Consider the following 27,895-nt stretch of genomic DNA (forward strand, 5'->3'; position numbering starts at 1 on the left):
TTTTATACACTCTAAAAATATGTCTGTCCTTTCTTCTTTTTTTATTACGCACACAAGGCAAAACAAATCAGCTATCACACATGGTAGGGAAGTTATTTTTCTTCGCCAGTGCTTTATTTTGAAAGTAAGAACCGGATTTGCATACACTTTCTCTCGCCTTTGCAATTGGTATTCCTGCTCCCCGCACTGTCGCTCCGACAAGCCGGGAGAACGGAGACGAAAACACAGGAGCGCAACGATGGAGCGTCTGTAAGCAGTAACAGCGGACTCCGCTGACGAAGATAACTGAACGGAGTCATCTACATGACCAAAGAAACAAGACCGGCAACAAGAAACGCAAACGTAACAATCATGCAATTTAAATACAGAAGAATTTGAGCAACCGCTCCTTCTTCAAGGTTACACCGCTTGAAGACGCCCTGACATCATCCTGTCGCAGATCAGCTTGGTTGATCTTCACCGGTGGCGATCATGTCCGTGGAAGAGCAGGGATACCCCGACGCTGTGCTGTTGATGGAGGCCGGCCCGGAGTGGTTGCGAGCCGAGATCGGGCGTCTCTCCCGGGAGCTGAGTGAGACCACGAATGAGAAGATCCAGGCGGCAGAATACGGGCTGGCGGTACTGGAAGAGAAGCAGCAGCTCAAGCAGCAGTACGAAGACCTGGAGATTGAGTACGAGGCCGTCCGACAGGAGCTCGATCAGCTAAAAGAGGTAGGCAGTGTATTAAAACAAATGAAATAAAATCACAGAATATGTAAAGATTAGAATGTCATCCAGGATTAATAGGCCCCTAACATAAACTCTAAAACTATAAAAAATTCTATTCAAGAGTACATATTAAGAGCACATTGTCATTTTCATTGGATGTGCAAACTCGCCACTATAATATTCAATATAGGGGCTTACGGTGATTTAATGTGTCATTAGGCCAGGCATCTGCCTCTTCCTACAAGGTCAAAACTGTAAGCAGAGGAAGGGATGCTTTCTGTTCCCCACCCCCTCCATACACAGCACAGGGTATTCCCCATTTGACTGCCACTTTTATTTATTTATGCTGAAGCTCTTAGGCCCCTTCTTCAAGACATTCCTGTCTGGCTCAAAGCTAGAATAAGTCCAGTGTGTTTCCACATACGTTTATCTAATCAGTGCTTATCACGAGCAGATTTCCCAAGTGTACAATTAAGATTTTTAGTTCAGCAATACTTGTTGAGTTGTGTTAAGTACCAGACATAAAAGCAGTGCATTGTTTTAGAAATAACACTGAGATCCACAGATTGCTTGTTAAAGTTTTCTGTGTAGTCAGGCGAGTCCTGCAAACAAGAATATCTTGTTAAGCAGGGAAAAGGCGGGAGTACGTTTGAATTTTGAACCTTCCCGCTTAACAGAGGGATGAACAAATTTCAGAGGAAGCCAGATGAGTTGTGACCCTTTGGGGGAATGGAAAGAATGTTGAGTGCAATGGTTCAAGCTGGTCTTGAGAGTCAGATAAAGGGTGTGACTGTTTTTCTGAACAGTGGTCCTACTTATTCCCTAACGTCATATCACAGCGTGTCCATTTTTCTTCGCTGGAGTAGCAGTTTGTCACTGCGTTGTGATTTTAGATGGAGAGAAGTATGACTTCAGAGCAGTTTGGCGCAAAAGTCCCTCCAGCTGCTGTGTACCTCTCATTCTTCTTTCTCTGCCCACTCATGGTAAAAAAAAAAAGTTTCCGGCACTGAGGCGGGCTTATTCATAGTTGCTCACATCCTCCTTTAATATGGATTCTTCTTGTGTCCCCCTCCACTAAGCAAAACAACTAAAATGTGTGAGAGTGTCCTTCGTGATAAACCCTTTAGTGCCTTGCCAGATCTCTGCTCATTGCTTCCTTTGCATTTGGAGACACATGCAGAGATGTTTTCCAGCTCTCTGCTTCTCCCTCTTGTTTCTGCCTGTCTTCCTGTGGCCCACTCTCTTGTGGTTGTTAAAATAGAGAGGAGGAGGTCTTTGGGCTGTCTCAGCAACTGCTGCTTGGATTTTCCCATGCATTTTTTTTTTTTTTTGCCAAGAGAGGATCACTTTGTCAGAATGGACTGACAGCTAAAAGCGCTGAATAGAAGAAAATGGATTAAAAGAGTAGCCATGGCAACAAACTAGAAGTGATTTAAAAATAAGTACCGTAGAAACATTTTTCTTACTTTTTTCTGCTATGCCTGTTGGAAAGAAAGGCATCGGTTGGGCTTGTACATTATCGTTGGTCTTCTTTCTCTTTCAAAATGGAGCACAAACATTCATCTATATGGGCAGTAAATGAGATGCGATGAAAACTGCCACAGTGTCGAGTTATGCTGGTTGCAGATCGCTGATCAGATGTTAACCTTTGAAAGATGATACCCAACTCCCAACCTAGTGTCTGGATATGAAGGGCAGAAGAGATGCTATCACAGGAGAAATACAAGCCCATTCTACACTAGGTAGTGGGTAACAAGCACAAGATATGGGGTAAAATGAAAAGCTTATGTCAGTCTCCACTTTAAGGACAACGTTATAATTCAGGATATTGTCTTGTAGGAAAAATATCATATGATTCAGTTGCTTTTGTCGCTCTCGTTGATAGAACTTTCTTTTAGGTCAGACGGACCAGTGTGGTTTTCCAACAACCGGGACCAAAGCACACATCTTTGGTCAGGTATAAATGCCACGTTCTCTTTGGTGCACAGCTGCTATTTGCACTAAAGGCGGCAATGTTTGGATTGTTAGTCTCTTTTCTCCGACTCGGATTGTCTGGCATATTTAGACGGTTGCTTAACACAGGATTCTGTTCAGTTACCCCAAACCTCCTTTTGCTTGTTGGCAAGCACAACCTGAATACAAAAGAAAACAATTGAGATTTATTCTTAGCAACTGAAATGCCTTCATAACACTGCGTTGCCTTCTCAAGGACAAAAAAATGCAGTGAGAAATCATCATGAGTGTAGGCAAATTTCCCCTGTCACACAGCCAGTCCTGAACCCCTCAACAGCACACACACACACACACACACACACACACACACATTCCTCTTGAGGCAGGAAGATGGAGGAATCCCGTGCACTGCTGTTGCTTAGTAACTGCCCAGCTCTTTGCCTTAATTTGAACAGCCGTGCCGATTCCTCAGCAGGTTCTGCTTTTTGCGTACGTTTGTGGATGACTGCTGAGAGATAAGCTTGGAGCTAGCTAGAATAGTACACAGGACAAGGACTAGAAGCCGGCATGCATTGGTTAATTTTATTAATACAATCTTCCTGATGTTTTCTGCATCATTTCTATGTTTATTGGCGAGTATATCATGTGTACACCTGGGACTCTTAGCTCATCTGCTTTCCTGTTTTCTCACTGCACTCCAGCTACAAAATGATCCTGCCTGATGCAGTGATTCATCTTCTGGTGCATTATAATGAATGTGAGTCAGTTGGCCCAATGCCCTGTGCTGCCTCTGGGAGACCTTGACTATCATATTGCTCAGACTTTATCTTTTTCATACATTTCTTTTTGGTTAAGCTACTTTTCTTCTAATTTTTTTTGGGGGGGGACACAGTATGTTGTATCTAAACCAGTCAACAGCTGATTTGTATCTAACAAGCAGCCTGGCTACTAATAAAGATATGAGTGTGGACTTTGACCAAGTTATCACTTATTGCACAGGTTCAGTCACAAGGTGAAGTAGTTAATGATAGTATACCAACTGGAGCAGTGTAAAAGCACAAGATGACTGACTCTACTGTTGTTCATATACTTATTTTAAGCTACTCACAGATTACATCATATGTCACACCTCCAGTCTGAGTAATGTACAGCTTCCTTTGTACAGTTTGTGAATGTGTGGAGAACTAGAGAGGTTTTGTATGCCCTTCTGGCTTTTTTGCACTTTATAAATGTATATACATTTTCAGGTGTAAAACTGATCTGCTTGCAGTTTTAATGTGTTTTTCAGCTCAAAAATACTGAACCCACCCTTATATGCTCCGAGGCCCCTTGCATGGAAAAATTTTAATAGTATGAAGGTCAAATTTTTCATGGAGTCACTAAATACACTAAAGTTATTGTACAAAAAAAGGGGGAAAACAGCTGATTGTGAGGGTGAACAGATCAGTTTGATCTCATTTCGTCATTCAATTGCACAGACGCCCTGTTCCTATCCTCCTAGTATACCAGCAGCATTGGAATTCAACCACACAATCAGAAAACTGAATTTTGTCAAGGTCGGTCGAACCCGGGTTCTCTGTGCTCGGCTGTTTGCCCTTTTGTGTGTTTCAGCTCACTGGGGTTAACTGGTCTTGAGTTTCACAGATGAAGAGAGACGGTTAAATGGCAGCAGGACACAGCGTATGACAAAGGAGCGATAGAGAGAGGCGTCCCATTGTAGTTACATTTGAAAGGATCGGTCAGTTTTGTCCCTTTTGAAATGGCAAAACCACTAAAGAATATATACCAATGTTCCTAGACAAAGCTATGTGGTGTGACTCTAAGCCCCGTGTTGTTAAATGGGTTGGATACGGATTGGACGTCAGTAGAAAATACGAGGTGGACACAGATCCATCTGGTGCCTTGTATGAAGAGTCGTAAATAAAGTCGCTCTCATTTGTAGTGCCAATGCAGGCTATGTTTCATCACCAGCTGCTTGTCTCTCACTTTTAGAATCTTTCTTTTTTTCTCTTCACACATTTCCTCCAACCATTCCTTTTGTTTCTCACTCTCTAAGCTTGAATATTTTCAATGGGCTTTCAATCTGTGTTATTTTGGACCTAATATGTGGCCTTTCAGTACTGTTTGGGGGTTTCTGATCTGCCCTTTTAGCCATAATTTCTTTTGCCCAATGGCAAGACTGCAGTTAAGGGGTAATCTTTTCTAAATGGCACTAAATAAAGTCCCAAATCCCCTTCCCTCTGGGCATAAGAGGATGAATCCCAGCCGCTATGCGCAGGGCTTACAGCAGTCTGGGAGTCTGCCAGGACCAACAAAACTCAGCAGCTTCCACTGTCGGGCACAGGTAGGTGCTTTTTGGGTTAATGCTTCGCAGAGGCTGTCAGGTCTTCTTGGGGAGCTGCCCTGTTCTCCTTTGTGTAGTTCATCAGCTGCGTCTGGTCCATAAGCCTACTCTAATGGCTGCCAAGCTGAGCAGTCTGTGCTCTGGGTGCCGTCGAGCCTGGCAATCTGTTCCCTGAGTCTCAGTTTTTCTAAAGGAGTGCAAAGTATTGTAACCACCACCTACACAATAAATTTACAAAGGAATTTCCACTATATCTTTTATGTTTCAAGACAAGAAAGGCCCACTAATGTATACTAATGTTACTTTCTGCTTTGCAGGAAGATAGCCATATTATATCGCCAATATAATAAAAGAATAATTTCCCCTAGTTTTAGATAAAATGATCCTCTAATCACGAATGATTTTAAAAGCTTTTGGCCCTAACTCTTCTGAACAAAATACAATCAGCTGCCGTCCACAGTTCGCACACAGGCCACATTTACAGCAGCAGTGGATGGCTGTTCTCGGCCTCAGTGAGTAAACTGTTTAGAATGTTTTTGGCCTGGACGTTTAAAGAAAGGTCTGTTTGTGCTGTGTGCTTAAATGCAGCAAATTGAGGATTTCAAAAGCCCTGATCAGGCAAGGGCTGATGTAGAAAACATGCGTATGTGTTAGCAGTTTCTTGACTGTTTACACGGCTGAAGTTCCTCACTTTGACTTTCTGTTTTTTTGGCTACAGTAAACATGTTGAAGTTATAAAGTAATCTAAAATAGAATAAATAGTTTAACCTGAGAATAGTTTAAAACAGTAAAGTTAACATTTCTCTATATTTGCCATACTTAAACCTTAATATGCAATTCATCATAATCATAATCATAGTCATGCTTATGATGAAACTAAAAGTATATATTTTCAAATGTGGATTTTTGGAGAGCTCTTCTGTGCATTCAAACAAGTCAGAAGTGCATATAGAGAAGCTGTATGGCAACCCGGCACAGTCATGATTCTGCCAGTGTAATCCAATTACTGGAGACTAGGGCCAGATCAGGCAGGAGCCCAGGCTAAATGCAGAAGATGAGGTCATTGTGACTGTATGCATCTGACAATACAACATAGTTCACTCAGGCAAAAGGTCTCCAGTTTTCCGTCTCCTGAACTACATACTGACTTTAAACAATTCCAATTGTCAACAAAGAGCACTGTGTGCATACACGTGACTAAGCTAGATGTCTGTGTGTATGTGCACAAGAAACACAATAGATGCTTATTCCTTCACTCCTACATGCCTTCTTGTCTGTGCTCTATAGCTTCATTGTGTCTCTCGGATCGCATTTACATTTTCAGCAGCTAAATAAAAGAAAACCACCCCAGTTAGCAGTTACTGCACTCGTTTGTTTGGTTTTCATAAATATGGTTTTAAGGATAACGTTTCCTGTCAGTAAAACCTTGCTGTTTAAACTGTTAAAATTCAAGACAGAGTCCTTCTGAAAGATATATTAGTTAGCTTTAGAGCTATCAATTGTTGAACATGCTTTTAAAGGTATGACTAATGTCATATTTATTTATACCGAGGTTATGCTGTTTTATATAAACAGATGAATCAGAATGTGGGTAGTGCAAAGATTTGATTTTATATTACAAACCTTGCCTGTGTCATTCCTATAAACGGGCCCATAGATTGACTCGTGGATCAGATTGCCCTCAAATCTTATCTACTCTGTTAAAGGTTCCAGTCGACACGATTGGCACCCTCATATGAAACACGTTAACGCTTTCCAAAGCTTGTTTATGGCTTTGTGTTTTGATAATAAATCTTGGGTGCAGGTTTGCTGTAAATCATAAGGCACAAGCGAAGCTTTCCTTTATCCAATCTCTTCTTCCTTCTATTGAAATGAAGTCATAACTCACCCCCGTGCCCCCCCAGCTCCACATCCTGTTTACTTGCGAGGAGTCTTTTTATAGTGGATAGGAAGCATATGAAATATGGCTGTCCATCAGAGCGGATACCTCTTAGTGTATGAGAGGAAGTGGACAATTCAGGTCACTTCTGCCACACCTGTCTGACAAGAAAAAAAATTAAAATGTTAAAGAATTGTTTTATTTGCTTTTTGTCTTCTTTATCAAGAGAAATATGCCTGTACTGGTGTGTTAACATCAGCGCTCATTATGGAGCATTTCCTCTCAGCAGGATCAGGGTATTACCACAGCAACATAGAGAGGAATTGAAATTTAATAGCCTTTTGAGTTGGCGATCTTTATTTGCTTCTGTAGATCAAAAGCGGTGTTTTTTAACAGTAATTTACAATTCCACTCGTACTGGAAGCATTTAACTTTTATCGGGCCAAGGCCAAATTTTCACATTTACAGCAGCAATTATAACCTCATTCAAATACAGCAAACAAGATGAGATTTGAAATCGCTGATGTCCTTTTAAGGACTCCTTAACAAAAAAGATGTTGACATAAAGGTGGTTGTGCACACTTCTTGCTTAGTAACCTGAATGAAGAGCAGGAGCAAACTTGGAATAGCTACAAGTAGACGGGGGGGCTTTATACCCCAATCTCACTCCAAGATATTCACCTTCTTGCATACACATCTGTAGGGTATGCCCCACCCATATCCTCCCGCTTAAGAGGAGTTTGTTTACAGCTCCTTGTCTGCAGATTGTCCCAGGACACACTATTTTGAAGCAGCCGAAGACGAGATCAGGGATGAGATCTAGACAGATAGAGATCTTTGTTTGCATGGGTACTGTCACGCCTCTCTGGTTCCTCAGAAATTCTGCATTGTCTGCTCATCTCAGTTATTCCCTGACTGGCAGCGTAGTGCTTCCTATCTCACTTAAATTAAGTAAACCAGAGGGCAGATTGTGAAAAGCATCTTTGCTTTTTATTAGGCCATCTATTCAAACATTAGCAAACCCAATTTCAAAGGGTCGTCCCTTCACCCTGGGCGTCCTTTTAACTTTAGCACCAGGAAACAGCAGCATGTCTGCATTCTCCCCACACGCCATAATCACTTCCGTCAACTTCCTCCCTTCCTTCATTCCCCCAGTAGTAAATAGGCTAGTGGGTCTGGTCCTCCTGTTCCAGTGTGCCATACCCAAGTCTCCTGGTGCCCACACTTTGAAACCCTCAGGCGTAGTTGGCCAGGGGAGGGAGTGGATAGAAGAAGGGAGGGGAAATAAGAAGACGGAGCTGTGTAGTGGGGCAGGGGGCTGGCTGTACGATAATGACAACATTAGAGCTTGGGTTTGGAGAGATGAAAGAGAGGAGGGTTTTTAATTGGATATGTGCCAGTCTCTCAGCAGTCCTGCAGTCTTGAGAAATGGGGATTGAAGACATGAGAGGGAAATGCACGGGCTTCCTGAGGGAACAGTTCACTCTTTTAGTTGGAATAGGAGTTTCTCTATCAGCTAGCTTAATGAGTTAAAAGCGCTGGGACTAATTGGCTGTTATTTTTGTATAAAACATGGTTTATTGCAGTATCTTATGATAGAATTGTAGGCTCTTTTTTTCCAGCATTTGTTCAACGTTCAGGGGCTTTGTCTTATCTGGTTTTCAGTTTTATTTGAATTCTCTTTGTCAGAGAGGTTTAAGTGTTGAAGAACTAAGGTTTGCTGTGTATGGGGGGAAAATAAAAGAAGGCATTCTTGTCACTGTAAAAAAACAAGGCATTGTATGTAATCTAGTCTTCATTTGCTCACAGATATGATCTTTTATATGCTCAGTGTTAGCATACTGAGACGCACTTTATTCTTTTCAAACTGATATGACCTCAAAAAGAAGACTTTACGCTCTCACTCAAGGTTTGGCCTCACTGGTAGAGAGAATCCATGCACTCACAATCATTTAAAGGATTTAATTACTGCAACTGGGGAAGGGAGGTCATTAGTTTCTGTCTGGCCAGGAGCAGGGCCAGAATCCCCCAAGAGACAGTCCTCTGGTTTGGGATGGCCAGTGGAGAGATATGAGAAGGTGAGATAGGACAACACATTGTTTCATATAGCATTACTTTAATAAATGGTTATTGGTAATGGTAAAGCTTTTTCGACAGCAAATGCACAAACGAGTAGATTCGACATTTTCTTCACCCTCCCCCTTGTTTCTCTAAGCCTGACCTTGGATCCTTGCAGACAGCATGCTCAGATTCGGGTGTCTGAGTTCACAAATTCATGTGTATATCTGTGTTTGTGTGCGTGGCCTCAGCTGCAGCCCCAGCTGCTCCCCTTGTCCCTGAACATTGGTATCAAGAGGCTGTTCATTTTTGGAAATCATATGTGAGGTTCCACAGGGACCAATGTCTCAGAGCCCCCAAAAGAAGACTCGGACTGATTGAGTGTTCATTGCTTACTGTTGATGAAGACTTGGAATTGAGTCATTTGTCATCTGTGACAGTACCTTACTGGAAGAGAAGGATATAAATGCGCTTCATTTATTTATGCTCACAAATGCTGCTGCCTGTAAGAAACTAGCATCCATAAAGCTTTTTTTTTTTTTTTTTTTTTTTTTTAGTACTGTCAGAAATATCATTATCGCAAATTTAGCACACATCTGTAGGGTTGATTCGAATCAACATCAGACCAGGATGTTCTTTGCGCAGAAAAAACTGGAGAGGCATGCGTGTCGACTGTTGCCAGAGAAAGAGGGAGGAGAGCAAGCTGTGCCGGGCTGAGCTCTAAAACAGCCATCTGTGTCAGTGGCACCCCTCGCGTTGCCTTTACTGACCTGCCTCTCACTCTGTCACTGTAATTGGCATAGTAACCATAACAACAGCTCTCCCCTCTGGGGTGTGGGCACGTGGACGAGGGAGATCTCATCAAGAATGAGTATCGGGGAGTAAAGGGAACCAGCAGGCACAGATAATGTTGGCTTTGCATTGCAAATGATCAGTGCTGTGAATGCTGAGAGCTGGTGCTCGTATAGGGCATTGCAGTGATATGAACAGGGATAAAAAAACAAAAATCCAGAATCCAGCTCAGGCGCTAATATGGTGGTGCAGTGTATCTATAAGAGCCTATTGAGTCTCTGCTCTCCCTTGAGGCTTTTTCTTTATCTTCCAGTCTGCAGTAGATTTAGTTGGTAGACAATAGAGCCAACATACAATGCCTTCTTGTTTTTAATTGACTGCTAAGAATAAATGGTAAAGACAAAAGCAGAGTTTAAATCTTGCACTTAACACATCGTATCACACAAGACGGAGCAGAAAATTTTTCATTGTGGAGTACAAAACAAAACTAGTGACCTACACGTTAGACATTTCAGGAAAGATCCAACTCCATTTCTCTAAATGACCGCCATGAAAATTCTCATTTCTCATCAGTTAGTACCTGTTTGTATTATGTGTACTCTTTTTTTAGTATACTGACTGAGAGCTAAAGTAAGCTGCACTTTGATGGAGGTTCTTTAGCTTGCTGCCGAGGGCATAATGACTATTTTTACTCTCTAATAACACAGGAACCAGGCAGTAACACCTATAGTGTTGAGCCTTCAGGCTAACACAGACAGCGTAATGGCAACGCAAACCTGGTTTTGCTCTTTTTTTGCAGGTGTTTCACTTCATAAAGAAGGTATTTTATGGGAAGTCCAGTCTTCGTAGACGTTTGAGGAATATAAATTAACGTGTTTGAAGATGAAGACTGACTTCACACAGAATCTCTAATGCTTCCTTCGGATTGGTAGCCAATGTGAAGGCAGAATAAAACATGAAATGTAGTTTTCCCCAGCCGGATATGATGAAAGCTCTAACAAGCAATTAGTCATTATAACATAAAATAAGCTGGTAGAATTTCTGTAGCTACTTAGTATAACTAAGCCCCTGCTGCCCAGTTATGCTATTCTGATATTTCTTTATCAATGAGGATGACTTGAGGTAAGAGTGTGGCCACAGGAGGCCACCTCTGCTCTTCAAGACTGCTTTGGGTCAACTGATTGGGACATATTCAAGGAAGCAGCCACCTACAATAACATCATAGACATCGAGGAGTACACAGACACGGTGAGCTCATACATCACCAAATGCATTGATGATGTAACACAGGTGAAAAGTATCACAACTCGAGCCAACCAGAAGCCATGGCTAACAGGAGATGTCCACAGGCTGCTGAAGGCCAGAGACAAGGCCTTCAGAGCTGGGGATGAAATAGGCCTGAGAACAGCGAGAGCCAACCTGTCCCGTGGCATCAGGAAAGCGAAACAGGACTACACACACAAGATAACCTCCCACTTCAATGATAGCAAGGATGCAAGAAGCCTATGGCAAGGCATCCAGGCTATTACAGACTACAAGCCTGTAGCGCGTAGCTGTGAGAGCGACACCACTCTGCTCAACAACCTGAACAGCTTCTTTGCACGATTTGAAGCACAGAACAACACACGCCCACAGAAAACACCACCACCTCCACACGACCAGCCTCTGTGCCTGTCTGCTGCCAGCGTGAAGAGGACACTCATCACCATCAACGCCCGGAAAGCAGCGGGTCCAGATAACATCCCTGGTAGTGTGCTGAAAGACTGCGCAGAGGAGCTGAAGAATGTCTTCACAGATATCTTTAACACCTCCCTGAGGCAAGCCACTGTCCCATCATGCTTCAAGACTGCCACCATCATACCTGTGCCAAAGAAACCATCCCCAGCCTGTTTCAATGACTACCGCCCCGTGGCACTGACACCCACTATTATGAAGTGCTTTGAACGACTAGTCATGTCACACATCAAATCCACCCTACCTCCCACCCTGGACCCACACCAGTTCGCATACAGAGCGAAACGATCCACAGAGGATGCAATCTGCTCTGCCCTCCACCCAGCCCTAACTCATCTGGACAAGAAAGACTCATATGTGAGAATGCTGTTCATAGACTTTAGCTCAGCATTCAACACCATAATACCACAACAACTCATCTGTAAACTGGACAGACTGGGCCTCAGCACCTCCCTCTGCAACTGGCTGCTGGATTTCCTCAGCCAGAGGCCTCAAGTGGTGCGTGTGGGCAACAAGGTCTCAAACAGCATCACCCTGAGCACGGGGGCTCCACAAGGCTGTGTGCTCAGTCCTCTGCTCTTCACCCTGTTGACACATGACTGCACACCAACCTACAGCTCCAACCACCTTGTGAAGTTTGCGGACGACACAACGCTGGTGGGGCTCATCACCAAGGGCGATGAGACCCACTACAGGAAAGAGGTTGCGCTCCTGACCACGTGGTGCAGAGACAACAACCTCCTGCTAAATGTCAGTAAGACCAAGGAGATTATTGTCAACTTCCAGAGAGGCCACACCTGTCACCCCCCATTGACCATCGACGGCGCTGCGGTGGAGAGGGTGAGCAGCACCAAGTTCCTGGGGGTGCACATCAGTGAGGACCTCTCTTGGACCACCAACACAGCATCACTGGCCAAGAAAGCACAACAGCGCCTCTACTTCCTGCGCAAACTCAAGCGGGCAAGTGCTCCACCACCCATCCTGACTACATTCTACAGAGGAACTATTGAAAGTATCCTCTCCAGCTGCATCACTGTGTGGGGCGGTAGCTGCACTGACTATAACAGAAAAGCTCTACAACGCATTGTGAGAACAGCTGAGAGGATAGTTGGTGTACCACTCCCCTCCCTGCAAGACATTTACACCACTCGCCTCACCCGCAAAGCCCTCTGGAAAGAGATACAGAAGTCTCCGCTCCCGCACTACCAGGCTCACCAACAGCTTCATCCACCAGGCTGTGAGACTGCTGAACTCTCTTCCCTCCCGGCTCCCAGCCAGCAGAATCACCAGATTGGCAGAAGTATAGTAGACAGATTGGACTCTACCCCCCCACACTCTCCAACAAGGAAACACTCTCTGAACCAAGAACTGAAAACATTCCTGACTTGCATTGCAATTGCACACACCTGCTGCTATATATATATTTTTAGTATTCTTTTAGCACTATTTATATTATTATATTACTATTTATTATCTTATTGTTAGGGCTGTTTTTGTTTTTGTTGTGCATCTGCACCTTATTGTTGTCAATGCCTACGCATGGGACAGTGTGAAACGTAATTTCAATTCCTTTGTATGGCAAGTACATTTGAAGAAATTGACAAATAAAAGTATTCTATTCTATTCTATCAGTCAGCTGTGTAAAGGGCCTCATGAGTCTGATTAGTACATTTCTCTTACACAGAGGCCTGTGTGTTTGTGCTTTAATTGCATGTGTCTACCTACTCCCAGTGGCTCCATCCCCTTTGGCGTTCTCTTTTTTCCCCCTCTCTCTCCTACCCTGCAACACAATAGATCCACAATCTGGCACAGCTTTGTGGTTGCTTTTAAGAGGTGCACGCCCTTCTAGTCCCATGACGGTGGAACATGCTGCTTCTCTTCTTGAGGCGAAATCATTTCACTTTTCATGACAATTTGCATTTCATCAAGTCACATGCAGGTGTGTTTCTTTGACCTCTGCTGTCTGATGATCTCTCTGGAATTTTCCTTTCCCATTAGCATACAGTGCATTGCCTCTGTCCTTTGAAAACATGAGCCGTCTGCCGTTTCGGTAGATTTCCTATAAGGCCTGGAGCGTTCGCCTGTTCAACCTCTATCTCAGTTGGGAGAACATGCTTCAACATGGCTTGAGTATCAGGTGGTGCGTTATGGCTGGCTGCAAGGAGCACTGGCAAAATTGGAAATGAGATGCGTGCGTATGTGTGTTGAGGCTGTGAAATTGTCCAGACCTGTGTGTGAATAATAGCCCAACAGCTCTGTGCTATGCAGCAAATCAATGTGGCTCTGTGCCAGGCAACAGCAAATATCTCTGCCTCCCTCGTTTGCATTTCTCTCACTGTTTTTTTTTTCCCCTCCTCCTGCTCCTTCTGCTTGGCACTTTTAATGCTTTGCATACATATAACTGTTCAACATGAAAATGCCAACTACATATTCAAGACCCCCTGTTACATTATTGCTTATTTGGTTGTAGAAAATTGGTTTTTTCAACGTTCAAATTTACAGAGAGAGAGCTGATTTGGGGGGGAAGAACTGTCAGGATAGCAGGAAGGAGATTAACTCTTCCCACTGCAAGAAAGTAGTGCAGAGTTAATCATAACCTCCGTGGATTTTTGTCAAAAGATGAAAGTGAATTTGTCTTTTCATTTCCCTCCGACTCCCACTGAAGAGTAAAGTCTGAAGTAAATAATTAGCTACTCTGTCATTCATTATAGCAGCTGTCACTGGTTTTGGTGTAATGTTCACTGATTAGCAAAAATGTACTCTGTAAATTTAGTGAATGCTTACAAAAAAACAAAAGCATGCACTACTGCCTGACATGATTTGCATTGCTTTCAGTACCTTACTGTACATGCGGTTGCAGAAATAACACAGAGCTATTATGTCCCACACAAATAGGTGAAATGTAGAGTAGTGTATCGGCCTGCTAGGTCACGCAAACAGTACGTGTTGCAGAGACACTTTGTTTCGCCAGTGGGTCTCTTGACTTTAACACAATGCTCCATCGCATGAACGGCTGAGAGCCGACAGCTAAATATAGAATCTCCACACACCTTGAAGCTATCTATCTTTTTCGAGTCTCTCGCTGTGCAGTGGCCTGTGAATGGAGATGGAGAGACGGACAGGAAGGTGGGGGGGGAGCATGCCTGTTTGTCGTTATAAACTGCAACTCCACGTGAGCTGTGATTCACGAGGCCAGAGAATCCATTTGGTGTATTTTTTTTTTCTTCTCCTGCCTCTCCTCTCTTCCTCTGCATTCGCTTGCAATGACAATGCTAACAGTGACTAGCCTTCAGTGTTGCTGAAACACTGCTTTGGTATCTAGGGTCAACTCCAGCACAGAATGAGTAACTAAACTGATCCAGATGACACAGTGTGATATTGTTTAATGTTTTCCACTGGCCCCCAAAGCCCCAAAATACAGCTAAAGAAACAAGAAGTCTCATTGTCTGGAGCTGCTTTGTTGTGCCTAATCGGGCACAATTTAGCAAGATTTTGAGATTGTTCATCAACGGCTAGAAAATACTATTGTTAAATGTTTTCTGAAACTTCAGTTAGAGCAAAGGTTGAGTTGGATTTCTCATTCGGTTAAATGCAATTGCACAATGGAAGGTGTTTCATTGTGGCTGGAAAATAAAATGAGCTGTTTGAGTCTTCTTAGTTTTATCCCATCTCTATTTTGTCTGCCTTTCTTCCTGCAGTGGGCTTTGCTTTCCCAGAATGCAAGACCCCAGGAGGCTAAAGTAAAACCTTAACAATGAGATGTTTTGAGCTGGACCAGAGATACAAGTGTCAAACCCAAATCCGTCCTTGGTTTTCTAATTGGGTTTTGTTACTAAGTCTTCAAAAAGACTTCCTGCCCTTGCAAATCCATCCCTGTGCTTTGGAGCCTATTGTTCTTAATCTCCTTTCCAGAGGGTCTCCAGTAACTGTATCTTTGTAGATCACGTTGTTCTTACTTGATGCCACAGAAACTGTTTTCTTCGCCAGTGGGAAGGGAACTGAAAATAGAATTTTAGATGTGTACTTCTGCTCCACAGGGCCTCTGAGACCGGCTGTATCGATCTGTTTGTTACCTGATGGAGACCCAAAGCCCATCTCCCTTGTGCTCTTGACTCACTGGATTAGAGAAGCCCATGCAGCGGGATTCTGGCTGAGAAAACCAGAATGAACTATGTAACCTATATTCTTCCTTTACCACATAAGGCGTTGAAGATTACTAAGTAGCTGTCATGTTCAGAAGCAAGTGTTTAGCGAATCCTGAGCAGAGATCAAAAAGCAGAGAGGTGTGATTTGATCTTTGAGTCTTGATTTGTCTCAGCTTCTAATCATTGTCACTAAAGGCTGCATCCTTGGTCAGATTGGAGGACAAGGCAGTGATCTCGCCATGTTCAAACATGTTTAAACAGCCTTTGTTAAACCTAAGACTTTTTTTATCAGAGGACAATCTGCCATAGCAACATTTGTTTTGGAGAAAGATAAGTTTGCAGATGACTGTTTTAGTTTAACCCATAAATGCAAACATCTCAGAGAAACCAGTAATTTGATATAAGCTTTGTCTAAGACTAGAAACATGGCAGCTTGCTTCCTTCTTCAGTAGTCTGCCTTCTTCATGTGCCCACGCATCTGTCTTCATTAATCTTATGACTTGGGTTGTTAGATCCTGTTAGGGTGAGAGAAATGTAAGAGGAAGTAATCAGACAACACTGTCATCTGAGGGGGGAAAAACCAAAAATCAGATGTGACTGGACTAATTTTGTCAGTTCCTCAATCACATGAAGCTTTATCATCAACAGTGATCATGCACTATGATGTACTAAGATCTCTAAAAGCCAGCCTAGGGTATGACCAGCCCATAATGTATGCTGTCATCTGGGTTTTGTGGTGGGATAAATCTTTTGAATTATTAGCTCTTCCTTTAGCTGTAGTCATCTGTGAGGAAATCCAGTCCACACAGCTCACTAATAAAGACCTGTCTTTGATTAGCTTTTAAGAGATTAATAATCCACATTCGCATGTCCAGTGTTAATAAAACTGCAACATATGGCAAGCTAAAGATGAATTATAAACTGGGTGGGCAGCTCACTGTGAGATAATAGGCTTGGTCGCGTGCAGCCCCAATTTGCCCTCCTTTAAAGTAGCCTAAACCCACGCTTGGGGAGCGGAGATTAAAGGCCTTGGGTCACTGGGTTTTTGACTAGGGGCTCTGCGTGTTTGAAGGGCAGGCCTCGTAGATTGGATTGATTGGAGTCTTATTCAATAAAACCTATGCATCAAGATTATAATGATGGGATTCTCCTGATTACTGATTGGGTTAATCCTGTCTTTTCTAATAACTTTCTAATAAAATACAGCCTCCTGCTGATTGATGATTTGATTTGGAGAAAGGTGGCAGATGGGGGAGTTATGCAGACACGTATTTAAGTGATACTTTTATCTAGAGCTGCAAATAAAAGGCGAACAACTATGAACACTGGTTATATGTGGTTCAGTCAGAGTAGTATTTTTCTTGTTCTCACAGTGCATTTTCTGTTCAGAGCACTTCTAGGCTAAATGCAAATAGTCAGTCAATGTGTGGGTTATGTTTTTTCCCTACTAACTCATCTTGCTGAAGGACCAATGAGCTTACACTATGGCGACCGTAATCTGTCCCTGCACAGTTCACAGGAATTGCGGCGACTCCTACAATATCGGTGGGATTGTAGTGAAATGTAGGGAAAATTAGGATATTTACATTTGTTAGCCAGTAACAGAGATGCTTCTAAATGAAACACTGTCAATTATTTCTTGCCAAGTTGTGCTTCAGTCATCATCTTTCCTGAAATGTAAAAGCTATGCTAGCTAAACTGCTAAAGCAATGATGTCATGCTCCACTGTAACCCAACTAGCATCCCCAGGCTTCTACCTTTCTACCTATAAAACCCGGAGAGCAGTCAAATGGTGGAAGTGGAAGCTAAATTGGCTAGTCATTCATATGTAAATTGGGTTGTTACCTGGGAATTCTGGAGGGAGGGGAGTGGGGGTGTGTGATTGAGGGGGTGGGGGAGCTGCTAAAAGCTGTGAACTTCCTTTTGTGTTTCATCTTGATGCATTCTCAATCATCCAGGGAAATAAATCTCCAAAAGTCACCAACTTGGAGTGTTTCAGTTTGCCGTCTTAGGGAGAAATCAACACACATGGGTGTATTTCCTTTGTTGCTGAGATTTATTGATAAAAACAGTACAAAAAAACCAACCATTTGTACACATATTTACAAATAATAATAAAAAGTGAGTGAGTACATTTCAACATTATACCAGTGGTCTGATTGATGCCACAATGGAGCAAATCGAGCAAAGACTGATAAGTTTGCTGCAATTTCCAGTGTGTGGGGATCATTGGTCACCAACTGCATCACGTGCTACAACCCTGGTCTACATATCACCGTTGATGAACAGCTTTTCCCATCAAAGACTCGGTGCTGTTTCCTGCAGTATATTGCAAGTAAACCGGACAAGTTTGGGATCAAGTTTTGGGTGGCCTGCGACCTAAAATCCAAGTACATTTGCAATGTCTTCCCATATCTTGGCAAGGACCCCAATCGTCCCACTGGGGAGAGACTTTCTGAAAATGTAGTAATGAGGCTGATGGAACCATTCCTAGACAAGGGCAGAAATGTTACCACGGACAATTTCTTCACATCGCTTTCACTTGCGCAAAAACTTCTTGGACGGAAAACCACCATCCTCGGCACAGTCAACAAGATTCGCAGGGAAATTCCTCAATCCACTAGACAGACAGATCGCAATGAATTCACCACTCAGGTATGTTGCAGGTCTTTTGTGGTTCTATGTTTATGTGTTTCATTGTGTGTAAAAGGGCTATGGAAATAACAATTTATCTTATTTTTTAGGTGTTTTCAACCTCTGCTGCCACGCTGACGGCGTATGCGGCCAAACGGAAGAAGACAGTCTATATTCTTAGCAGCATGCACAGCGTGGTTCAGACTGATAACACTACCAAAAGGAAGCCAAACACTGTCACCCTTTACAACAAAACAAAGTGTGGCGTGGATGTGATGGACCAGATGGTTCGGGAGTACACTGTCCGCAAAGGAACACGGCGCTGGCCAGTCGCCGTGTTTTATAACATGATTGACATGGCAGCACTGAATGCACATGTGCTGTATCAAGCATGCACCGGGACGAAGGAAAGACGGGTGGACTTCCTGGTGGAGCTTGCAAGGGAGTTGGCTCGCTCTCATGTAGCTGCGAAGAAGGCAAGAAAAGATCAGTTGCTTCGGACACAACCCTCCACACCGAGCCCTGGAAAAAGGGCCACGTGTCAGGTCAAACACAGATGCAAAAAAAATCAGGCCACTGTGCGATGTGTTCACTGCTACAGGTACACATGTGGTAAATGCAGACGACAGATACCGTGGCAGTGCCAGGATTGTGAGTGATTGCTGAAAATGTTGAAATGTACTCACTCACTTTTTATCATTATTTGTAAATATGTGTACAAATGGTTGGTTTTTTGTACTGTTTTCATCAATAAATGTCAGCAACAAAGGACATACAAAGGACATGTGTTGATTTCTCCCTAAGATGGCAAACTGAAACACTCCACTCCCCCACCCCCTCAATCACTCACCCCCACTCCCCTCCCTCCAGAATTCCTAGGTAACGACCTAATATACATATGAATGACTCCAGCATTTGACTGACTGCTCTCCGGCTTTTAAAGGTAGAAACGCAAAATGATGACTCCGCGGGGGTCTAAGGTAGAAAACCAAAATGACTGCTCTCCGGGGGTCTAAGTGTTAAACTAGTTTTTCAGTCACATATACCTCTTAAATCCTGGAAGTAGGTCAGTTTGACTAATACAAATTTCCTGATTTGCCTCTATCTAAAGGAATTACTAGGATTAATACGATACACAGTCACACAGAGAAAATCCTGCAGCAGCTAGTCACGTGCAGTATAGGCAGTCAGAGAGAGGAGAGAGTGCGCTGCAGCTGCAAACAAGGTCAGATTCAGTGCCTCAGGTGATTTCAGATTACCGCCTGCACTCGAGCTGTGAGGCAAGATGAGAATCAGAATGCCCATCCGATCACCAGCGGGTACAGGATTGAAAATGAAATCTGTAATCATGAGGTGATTATTTTGAGAAGTGAAAGTGTAGCCTAACCGAGATTCTGCTGCAGTAAAGGTCGCCGTGTCACTATGTGTTTGTGGCTTCTACCTTGGAGGTTATAGCAAATTAGGGACAATATAGCACTTATATTAATGAAGCAGTCTGTTTCATATTGCACAAACTGCTATTCACAACCTTTAAGCAGACTGCCTCTGATAGAATGTAGAGGCTTTAGCTCGTAAGTTCTCCATAGTTGTTTAATCTTCATAAGTTCATCCCTTTCATGCAGTCTGCAAAATCAAATAATATCTGTTGACCTTTCTTTACTCTGTTATGATCTCCTAAGGTATTAAGAGCATTAGAATACAGGATCTCGTGATCACCCAGACACTAGTGCATTTGCTCTACTTTTCCTGTTTGGTTTTTCCATCTGTGGAGTCACTGCAGAGTACATGCAGGCCAATATCCTGCAGCTAACAGAGGAGAGAGGGGGAGGAAATGGGGGGAAGACAGGATCACGCAGCCCAGATGGAGCCTGACTGATTATCTCTACAGAGCAACTGCAGTATTTTTGGGGAGGTTTTTGAGCCTCAGCTAAACCACAGTAGAAGAGATCATTGTCGCTCTGGAGAGGTTGAATCACAAATAAACTTATGTCAGTCACAAACCTGATAGATGAAAATGAAAATGGCAAGTGATGCTTCATACACAAATCTCTAAATATTCTTAACAACCCCATGACACTATAGTTTAAACCAGCAACTCTCTCCTCTTTCACTGTATCTCCAGGCCTTTGGACAAGCCTACTCCAACCACAGGAAGGTGGCGGCAGATGGAGAGAGCCGAGAAGAGTCTCTCATCCAGGAGTCGGCCTGTAAGGAAGCCTACTATGAGCAGAGAGTCCTGGAACTGCAGAACGAGCTCCGGCAGACACGCAACATCCTCACCAACACCCAGTCTGAGAACGAACGCCTTAATGCCATCAGTCAAGATTTGAGAGAGGTAAAGGGAGAACCAAAATCCCACCACTGTTCTGTTTCTATTTTCTAAATAATTTTGAAATTGATTTGTTGTTTGATCAGATGTCCCTAATCGTCACTTCAGTATTGCAGTAACTTGCAGAAACAGTATTGCTCTAACCTGCTTTTTAGAACAGCTATTTAGAACATTGAGGGTGTCTGTTGATCATTTATCACCTGATGCATTTTATCTTTCTGCAAAAGCTGCAGAAAACAAACAGATATTCTTATTTATCCCTATCCTGGTATTATTTTTCTCCAGAGTAATCATTGTGCTTTTCATTTTTGCATTAGTTTCAGTTGGTTGTTGAGACTTGTGATGTACACCTACAGTACCTTTATTTGATTGACATTGCTGTCCAATCCTCTGTTATGCAGGGTGTAATTGCAGAGTCTGCTTTTTGACATGCCAAGACAAGATTAAACGTTCTCTAATGACTAGAAACACCTTGCCTTTAAGCCTAATGTGTTGTCCTTTGCACCTAATGCAGTCCAGGGTGGAGTTGTTTTTTTACAGGAAAATACTGAGACCATGGGAAATATGCTGTGTTACAAAAGGATTTTGTAACACAGCATAGTTATTTGGACTGCTGCCTTAACTCATTAGAAACATCACTCGTTATAAAAACCCCACCTTAGACAAGCCCTTTTCTGATAACCAAGGAAGTTGTTTCTCAAAACTGAGCACACCCTTTGGACATTCCTGTACTTTATCATACATATAATTATGGAAACCTTTGTATGTGTCCCAATTTGGACAATGTCTCCCACTTTTACTGTTTCAATTTACATATACTCACTGCTAATTTGCCCTCATTAGAAGAGATAATTGCACAGCACATAGTGTATGTAGCTCATGTTATTTGCCAATGGTCATGTATGTCCAATGTTGTGTGACTCAGTTGGTGAGGAGGTTAAAATTACAAGAGTGGACTATATATTTAAATCATGCTGCGCTTTAGGGAAGGACTTTTGACACAAAGACGGGAGACATAAAAGTAAAAAAACAGTAACAGAGGCTGGCAGGAAGGCAGGGGGAAGCTTTCACCATTCGAGCTCCTCGCTCCCTTGACGGGCAAATCAAGGCAGGAATACTAAAGAGGGAATCTTAAGTCACAAGTTGTTTGAAGAGTTTGGCTTCGTGTCAAAGAAAGAAGCGGAGTAATGCTAATGCTAATTGCATGCTGATTTGAAAGGGGAATTTATTTGCACTCACAGCTCTAGGTTGGGTGCTTCACATGTCAGAGAGCACTTTCTGCACACTCTAATTTATTCGGAGTGCATTGGTTCCAAAAATACTTTTCATTTTGAAAGTTAAAAGATCAGTGTTAGCTCTATCGCTGGTTCTATCCCACTCACCCAAATGACACCTTGGGATAGGATTCAGGAGGTGGATCGATAGATGTATGAAAGATTAGTGTTGCTATACCCGTTCCATACATATATCTCCACTCCAGCGCTGTTCAACACTCAACAATAGGCCTATATTCTGCAGTGTGATATTAAGGGTGTCTGGTTTTGTTTCTGTCTGTTCTGATAGCTAATGGCACCTAATCTTGTTGTGTTTGTGCACAGCAGATTTAGCTGAGTCTGCTGTTTTGCAGGTCAAGTTGGTAATTGGGAGGGTGAAGGACTCCCCTCCTGAGTCCCAAGACTTTGGTAGACATCTGCTTGACACAGATGTCAGCAGTGTTTCTTCCTCAGATTAGTGAAAGACTTAAAAATGGCATGTCCCGCACAACGACTTAAGTTCCAGAAAGCTCTAAATTCCACTATAATTAGGTCAGCTGCTGCTCAGCTCTGCATCTACACTGGTATAATTCGAACGTTATTGAAGACAGATGTGCCCCACTAGAAATGTTTTTGTAACAGAGGAGGAGTTCCCCTTTATAAAACCTTGCACCAGCTTCCATTCATTCATCAGTTTCCAGCTTAAACATAATTACTGATAACATGCCTCTTAAATCTTTAGTTGAATCTTTGAGAGAAAAGCAAATACAGCCTTTGCTGCATGTCGCATGTACAGCTGTAACTGGTGTTGCACTGGTGGTCTCCTTGGCCTTTCTGCAGGTGCCATTCCCTTTATAAACACTCTGTTGCATAGCAATGGGCCCCGGACAGTTCTAATTGGTTGGATAAAAGGGTCTAGAGTGTAAATCACACCATGTATGGGAGATAATGATGCCCTTCCAACTGTACGTTGGTGGGTGCTAGGAGTGTGTCTGGCAGGCAAATAGAGGCAGCCTGGGCACTGAGGCTGGCATTGTGAGTGGACTGACATGACTGAAAGAGGCCTTTGTCTCTTGGATTTCAAATTAGCCCCAAAGCGTAGGCTGGGAGAGGAGGAGGAGAGCCCTTGGAGATGATAAGAATGGTATGAGAGAAAGACAAGGGGGCCTAAAATCCGTTAGAGAACGAGAGACGCTTAATGGGACTAAATCCAAGGAAAATTGAGGACTGTCCTGCTTTTCCCAGACTGCATGGCTAATCAAATTGAGAAAGGAGTGTGACTGAATGACTCAATTTTTCTTTCTTTTTTTCATGGAATGCAGCTGACAGTTGGGTTGTAGGCCTTTGTGTTTGTTTTAAAGTGAAGTTTATGTATTTTCTTTTATTTTTTTAGTCCTGCAATTCTACAAGGTTCCTCTGAAGAGCTGTTTTATTTGGAGTGGAATTAAGATCACTTAAAGAATTACAAAATGCATGAGAATCACAATTTCAACTATAAGAAAAGCATCACAGTACATGAATGTGGAAGCATCACTCATTATAAATGGATTTTGCCTCTCTGTAGAACAGTTCATTTATAGCCATTTTAGTTGCTGGTTTTCAGCCCGTTTACATGCCACACATTTAAGCCTACCAGGCACTCTTCCGTGCCAAAGACTCAAATGTTAGCCCAAAGCACTGATAAGACACATTTCAGTGCTACACTGCAGTCTACAGGATTATATCCACACAAAGAGCCAGTACCATTGTGGGGAGGCGCACTCTAATAGGCATGACTTCATTAAATTCAATCTCGTGTCATGAGAGGAATGTGCCTCCGACGATGCCTCACAGAATGGGAACCTCCGTTGCATGCCTTTCAGGAAATTATCAAGCAAAGATGAAGAAAAAAGGGTGAAAATGTTACCAGTGTAATTCACTCTATTCGCTCTTTTGTCTTGTAGAGTGTTTCCAGCACAGCATAATTGTGCTTTCAGTGATTGCTTATAGTACACAGTTTCTTTTGCATGAGTCAGGATGTTGTGTTGACACACTTGCTTGTGCTTTCACTTCAGGTCTATTGTTGTCCTTTGATATTTCACATGCTTGAACCATCTCTCTCTCACTCATAAGTTGGGTGTTGTGCTGTTTTATCTGTTACCATAATGTGGAAGCCATTCAAACGTTAAACATGACTGGTTTTTCCACTTCATTGGCACAGTAAATGACATCAAGCATCGGCCTACCTCCCACCCCTTAATTTAAGTGCTGTTTAACTATCTGGATTAAACACCTGACCGAGTAGTGGGGAATTAAGAAAAGGGAGGTGTCTGCACTGATGAGATGAGATTGAACAGTCGGTTGAAGATCTCTGCTAAAACAAATAGAAAATAAAATGCATGCTTTTCAGTGGTGCAATAGTAGAACGGAGCCTTTGATGCAGGATGTTACAGCTGTGCTGCAGTTTTACGTTGATTATTGTAAGATCAGAGTTGAGTGGTATAGCGATCCAAGAGGGGATGCTCTTTGTTCGCCATTATCATCTGACATGAGGTTAATGGAATAGGACTCAAAGAGGGCTCTGCGGTGTTGGTGTTGACTGCCCTATTTTTTCTTCTTACATTAATGCCAAGACAGATCGACTCTTGTCCTGCTGTACTGACAAGATAGGGAGGCTATATGCTAGGAAAAGGTTTAAAAAATGAGTTCTCAGAAAATAATCAGTAGTAGAAGAGGTGTGAAAACACCAAAGACAGATACAAGCCAGATTGACCTTGATCTTTTTACACAAGCCATGGTTACTACTGCTGTCACAAGTGATCTACATCCTAGTCAAACCCTCCAGATATTATGTGGGTTAATTAGAGAAACAACATTATCACTTTAGCTAGCTGCTTCTCTTCTAGACTCAGGCTTTCTGAGGGAGCATCTGATGCATCTGGGTACCTTCACATTTTGTTGGCAAGTAAGATTATGACAAAAAATGGCAGATAAATTTGCCTGAATTTTTTTTAGTCAAGTTATGACATAAAGCTTTGAACATGCATTCTTCATTTAAGGTTTAATTCCAAGCACCAATCAGGGTTTTCATGGTAGATTAATGGATGTTAATAAATCAACAACAAACCCATTGGCCTACACGTTCACTTAAACTAATGGGTGTAAACACATTTGTTCACTCTTCTGCACTCTCATCCAAATGACCTCAAAAACACTAATTCACTGTACACCCTGTGGGCTTTTCCACAGTGTCGCATTGTGCTAAGTACCACCAGCCACTCATTCACCAGGTTCCATTCACATTTTAGCTTTTCACAGTCTGAGTGAAAAGTGTGACCTTGGCTGTGTTTTTGCTCCCTAGTGGAGTCTGGGTAAGATGAAGAGAATGACAATTGGTTGCAGCAGGAAGGAGGATAAAATAGAATAGAATAGAATAGAATTCAACTTTATTGTCATTGCACATGCACAGGTACAGGGCAACGAAATGCAGTTTGCATCCATCCAGAAGTGCTTTAGTGATATAGATATATTACAATATATATTAGCAATAATATAGATATGTGAGTATATTACAGAAATGGGTCTATTATGGTATGTTATAATGTACACGGTATGAAGTATGTTGTGAATATTCTATAACTATAAGTATGTACAGGCTGTAGTGAGTACAAGCTATGTACAGGATATGAATATAAATATGAAAAACTATACAGAATATGAAATAAATAACTTTACAGAATCTGGGATATACAGCTATACAGAAATGGGAACTATGCAAGTTGTAAACAGTTGTAGGATTAAAGATTATCGAATGTACAGAATGATTATTTACACAGAGCTATACAGTAGTGCAGTTAAGATAAGTGAGGGTGTAGATAGTTTCTACAGAGGCTATATAAAGTGCTAGTGGTTGTGAGTGGTGGTTCAGTCCATGTTATTATTGTGTTTGAGGGTACAGTTGTCCATTGTGGGTGTGTGTATGTTCAGTCCATGAGTTTAACGTGGGTCAGATGTCAGGAGGCAGAGTTCAGGAGTCTGACAGCTGTGGGGAAGAAGCTGTTCCGGTACCTGGTGGTCTTAGTCCGGAGGCTCCTGTGGCGCCTCCCAGAGGGCAGGAGGGTGAAGAGTCCATGTGATGGGTGACTGGGGTCTTTGATGATTTTCCCAGCCCTTTTCAGACACCGCTTCCTGTAGATGTCTTTTATGGCAGGAAGTGGTGCTCCGGCGATGCGCTGGGCAGTTTTCACGACCCTCTGCAACGCCTTCCGGTCCGAGGCAGAGCAGTTCCCGTACCAGACTGTTATACAGTTGGTCAGGATGCTCTCGATGGTGCAGCGATAGAAGTTCACCAGGATGTCTGAGGACAGGTGGTTCTTCCTCAGAGTCCTCAAGAAGAAGAGGCGCTGGTGAGCCTTCTTGACCAGCTTGGAGCAGTTGGTCGTCCAGGTGAGATCCTCGGAGATGTGGACTCCCAGGAACTTGAAGCTGCTCACACGCTCCACAGCCGTCCCCTTAATGTGGATGGGTGGATGTGGGTCAGCATTCCTCCTGTAGTCCACGATGAGCTCCTTGGTCTTCTCGGTGTTAAGCAGCAGGTTGTTTCTGTCGCACCACTCAGCCAGACGATCCACCTCCTCCCTGTAGGCGGAAAAAAGCAGTTTTACTTTCACCCACATTCTTGGTGTCGACAGCAGTAGGATGCCCTTAGGCTTTATTTTTCCTTTGCTGTGTTTGAAGTTATACTGGGGGGGTTGAGTTCATCTGTGATTTATTCTTCGTCTCTTCTTAAGAGATGGCTTTGGCTGCAAGTTTAGTTAGACTAAACATGAGCTGACGTGACCTTGAGTTACTTTAGAGACTGCAGGGCATTTAAAGTTTTTATTATTTTCTTTTTATAATCACTGAACTTGTCCGATCTTGGTTTTATCTGATAGAAAGATATGATAGGGCTAAAGTTTATCACACTGCCTCTTACAGCGTTCTGGGATGCAAGAGCAGAGGTGAGGGTTGGAAAATGAAAGCAGCAGTTTTAGTGCAAAATGCAGATCAGTGGTGTCAGAAAAAGAAGCTGAGAAAGGGGGTAAAAAAAATAAAATATTATTAAGCTGATGTGCACTTTGCTTCAGGTCATCTGGGAGCTTCTCTGCACTTTGTGTATGTTTGTGGGGGAAAAAATGAATATGTGCAAAGTGAGGATATAGAGTGAAATTGAGGTCAGTGGAGTGAGTGTGTTAAGAGAAGGAGCAGAAAGAGGATAAAAATATATTCATAGTAGGCCTGCTTGTGCTGTAATATAAATAATACAGCTCTGTGACATCTGGGAGTCTAGGCAACGCTTTCAGGGAAGCAAACCCCGGGTAAGAGACTAGTAAAAATGGATTTTGTTTTTCAGAAATGCAAGCTGGATTCTCTGGTGTTATTAAGAACACAGCAGGGCCTTTAACAAAGCATTAAAACATTCCTAATCTACACTTGTGTTAATCTGGAAACTTTGCGTCTGTGGCTTACTGGCTGATGGAACCATTTCTCATATAAATAGAGGTTAGAGTGGCTAAAACACATTTGGAAATTGCTCCGAGCTCTGGGAGATTTAAGTGGGCTCAGCCTTTCTATGCTGTCAAAAGCAGTTTACTGGTGACAAGAAAGCTCGAGATTTGAAATGGAGAGAGTTTAGACTGTCTAGCTGGAAGATGCTCTACGTCTCTGTGTCTCTCTCTCTCGCTCCTGACTGTATGACCTTGAATGTTCACAACTCTGCTGTGTGTAGTCTGTGCACATGCACACACTACCCCATCTCTGTTTTAAATATCTAATATATCGTGCCTTTGCTATAATGATGCAGCGTGGCTGAACAACCTGGTGTTTTTGCTGCCACCCACTTTGCATAAAGTGGCACATTTGTCTCTGTGTGTGTGTGTGTTTGGGGGGGCGTACGCGGCTGTTGTTTAAGGCAGCTGTCCAGACGTCACCTGTAGTGACAACAGTTACAAACCACACTTAAGCCTGTGATCGCGGCGCCTTGTCACCGCTCTCCTTTGGCGGCACCACAAATTGCCTTCACAATGTCGCACCTCACAGCCACACACA

The 27,895-nt window shown here is 42.8% G+C and overlaps 1 protein-coding gene across 3 annotated transcripts in view; it reads left to right on the plus strand.

Moving 5' to 3' along the window:
* The first annotated feature begins 200 nt into the window (after positions 1–200).
* LOC146611018 (protein bicaudal D homolog 2-like) overlaps positions 201–27,895 on the plus strand; it is a 45,741-nt gene continuing 18,046 nt past the window's right edge. For all 3 annotated transcript variants that reach the window (XM_085345686.1, XM_085345684.1, XM_085345683.1), the window contains exons 1-2: positions 201–711; positions 20,370–20,582. In XM_085345686.1, coding sequence (XP_085201812.1) covers positions 472–711; positions 20,370–20,582 — 453 coding nt within the window. In that variant the 5' untranslated portion in view covers positions 201–471. The remainder of the gene's footprint in view (positions 712–20,369; positions 20,583–27,895) is intronic.

Source organism: Diplotaxodon limnothrissa, linkage group LG20 (genome assembly GCF_057381915.1).
Source record: "Diplotaxodon limnothrissa isolate DT_005_m linkage group LG20, D_limnothrissa_male_GT1.1, whole genome shotgun sequence".
Lineage (NCBI taxonomy): Eukaryota > Metazoa > Chordata > Actinopteri > Cichliformes > Cichlidae > Diplotaxodon > Diplotaxodon limnothrissa.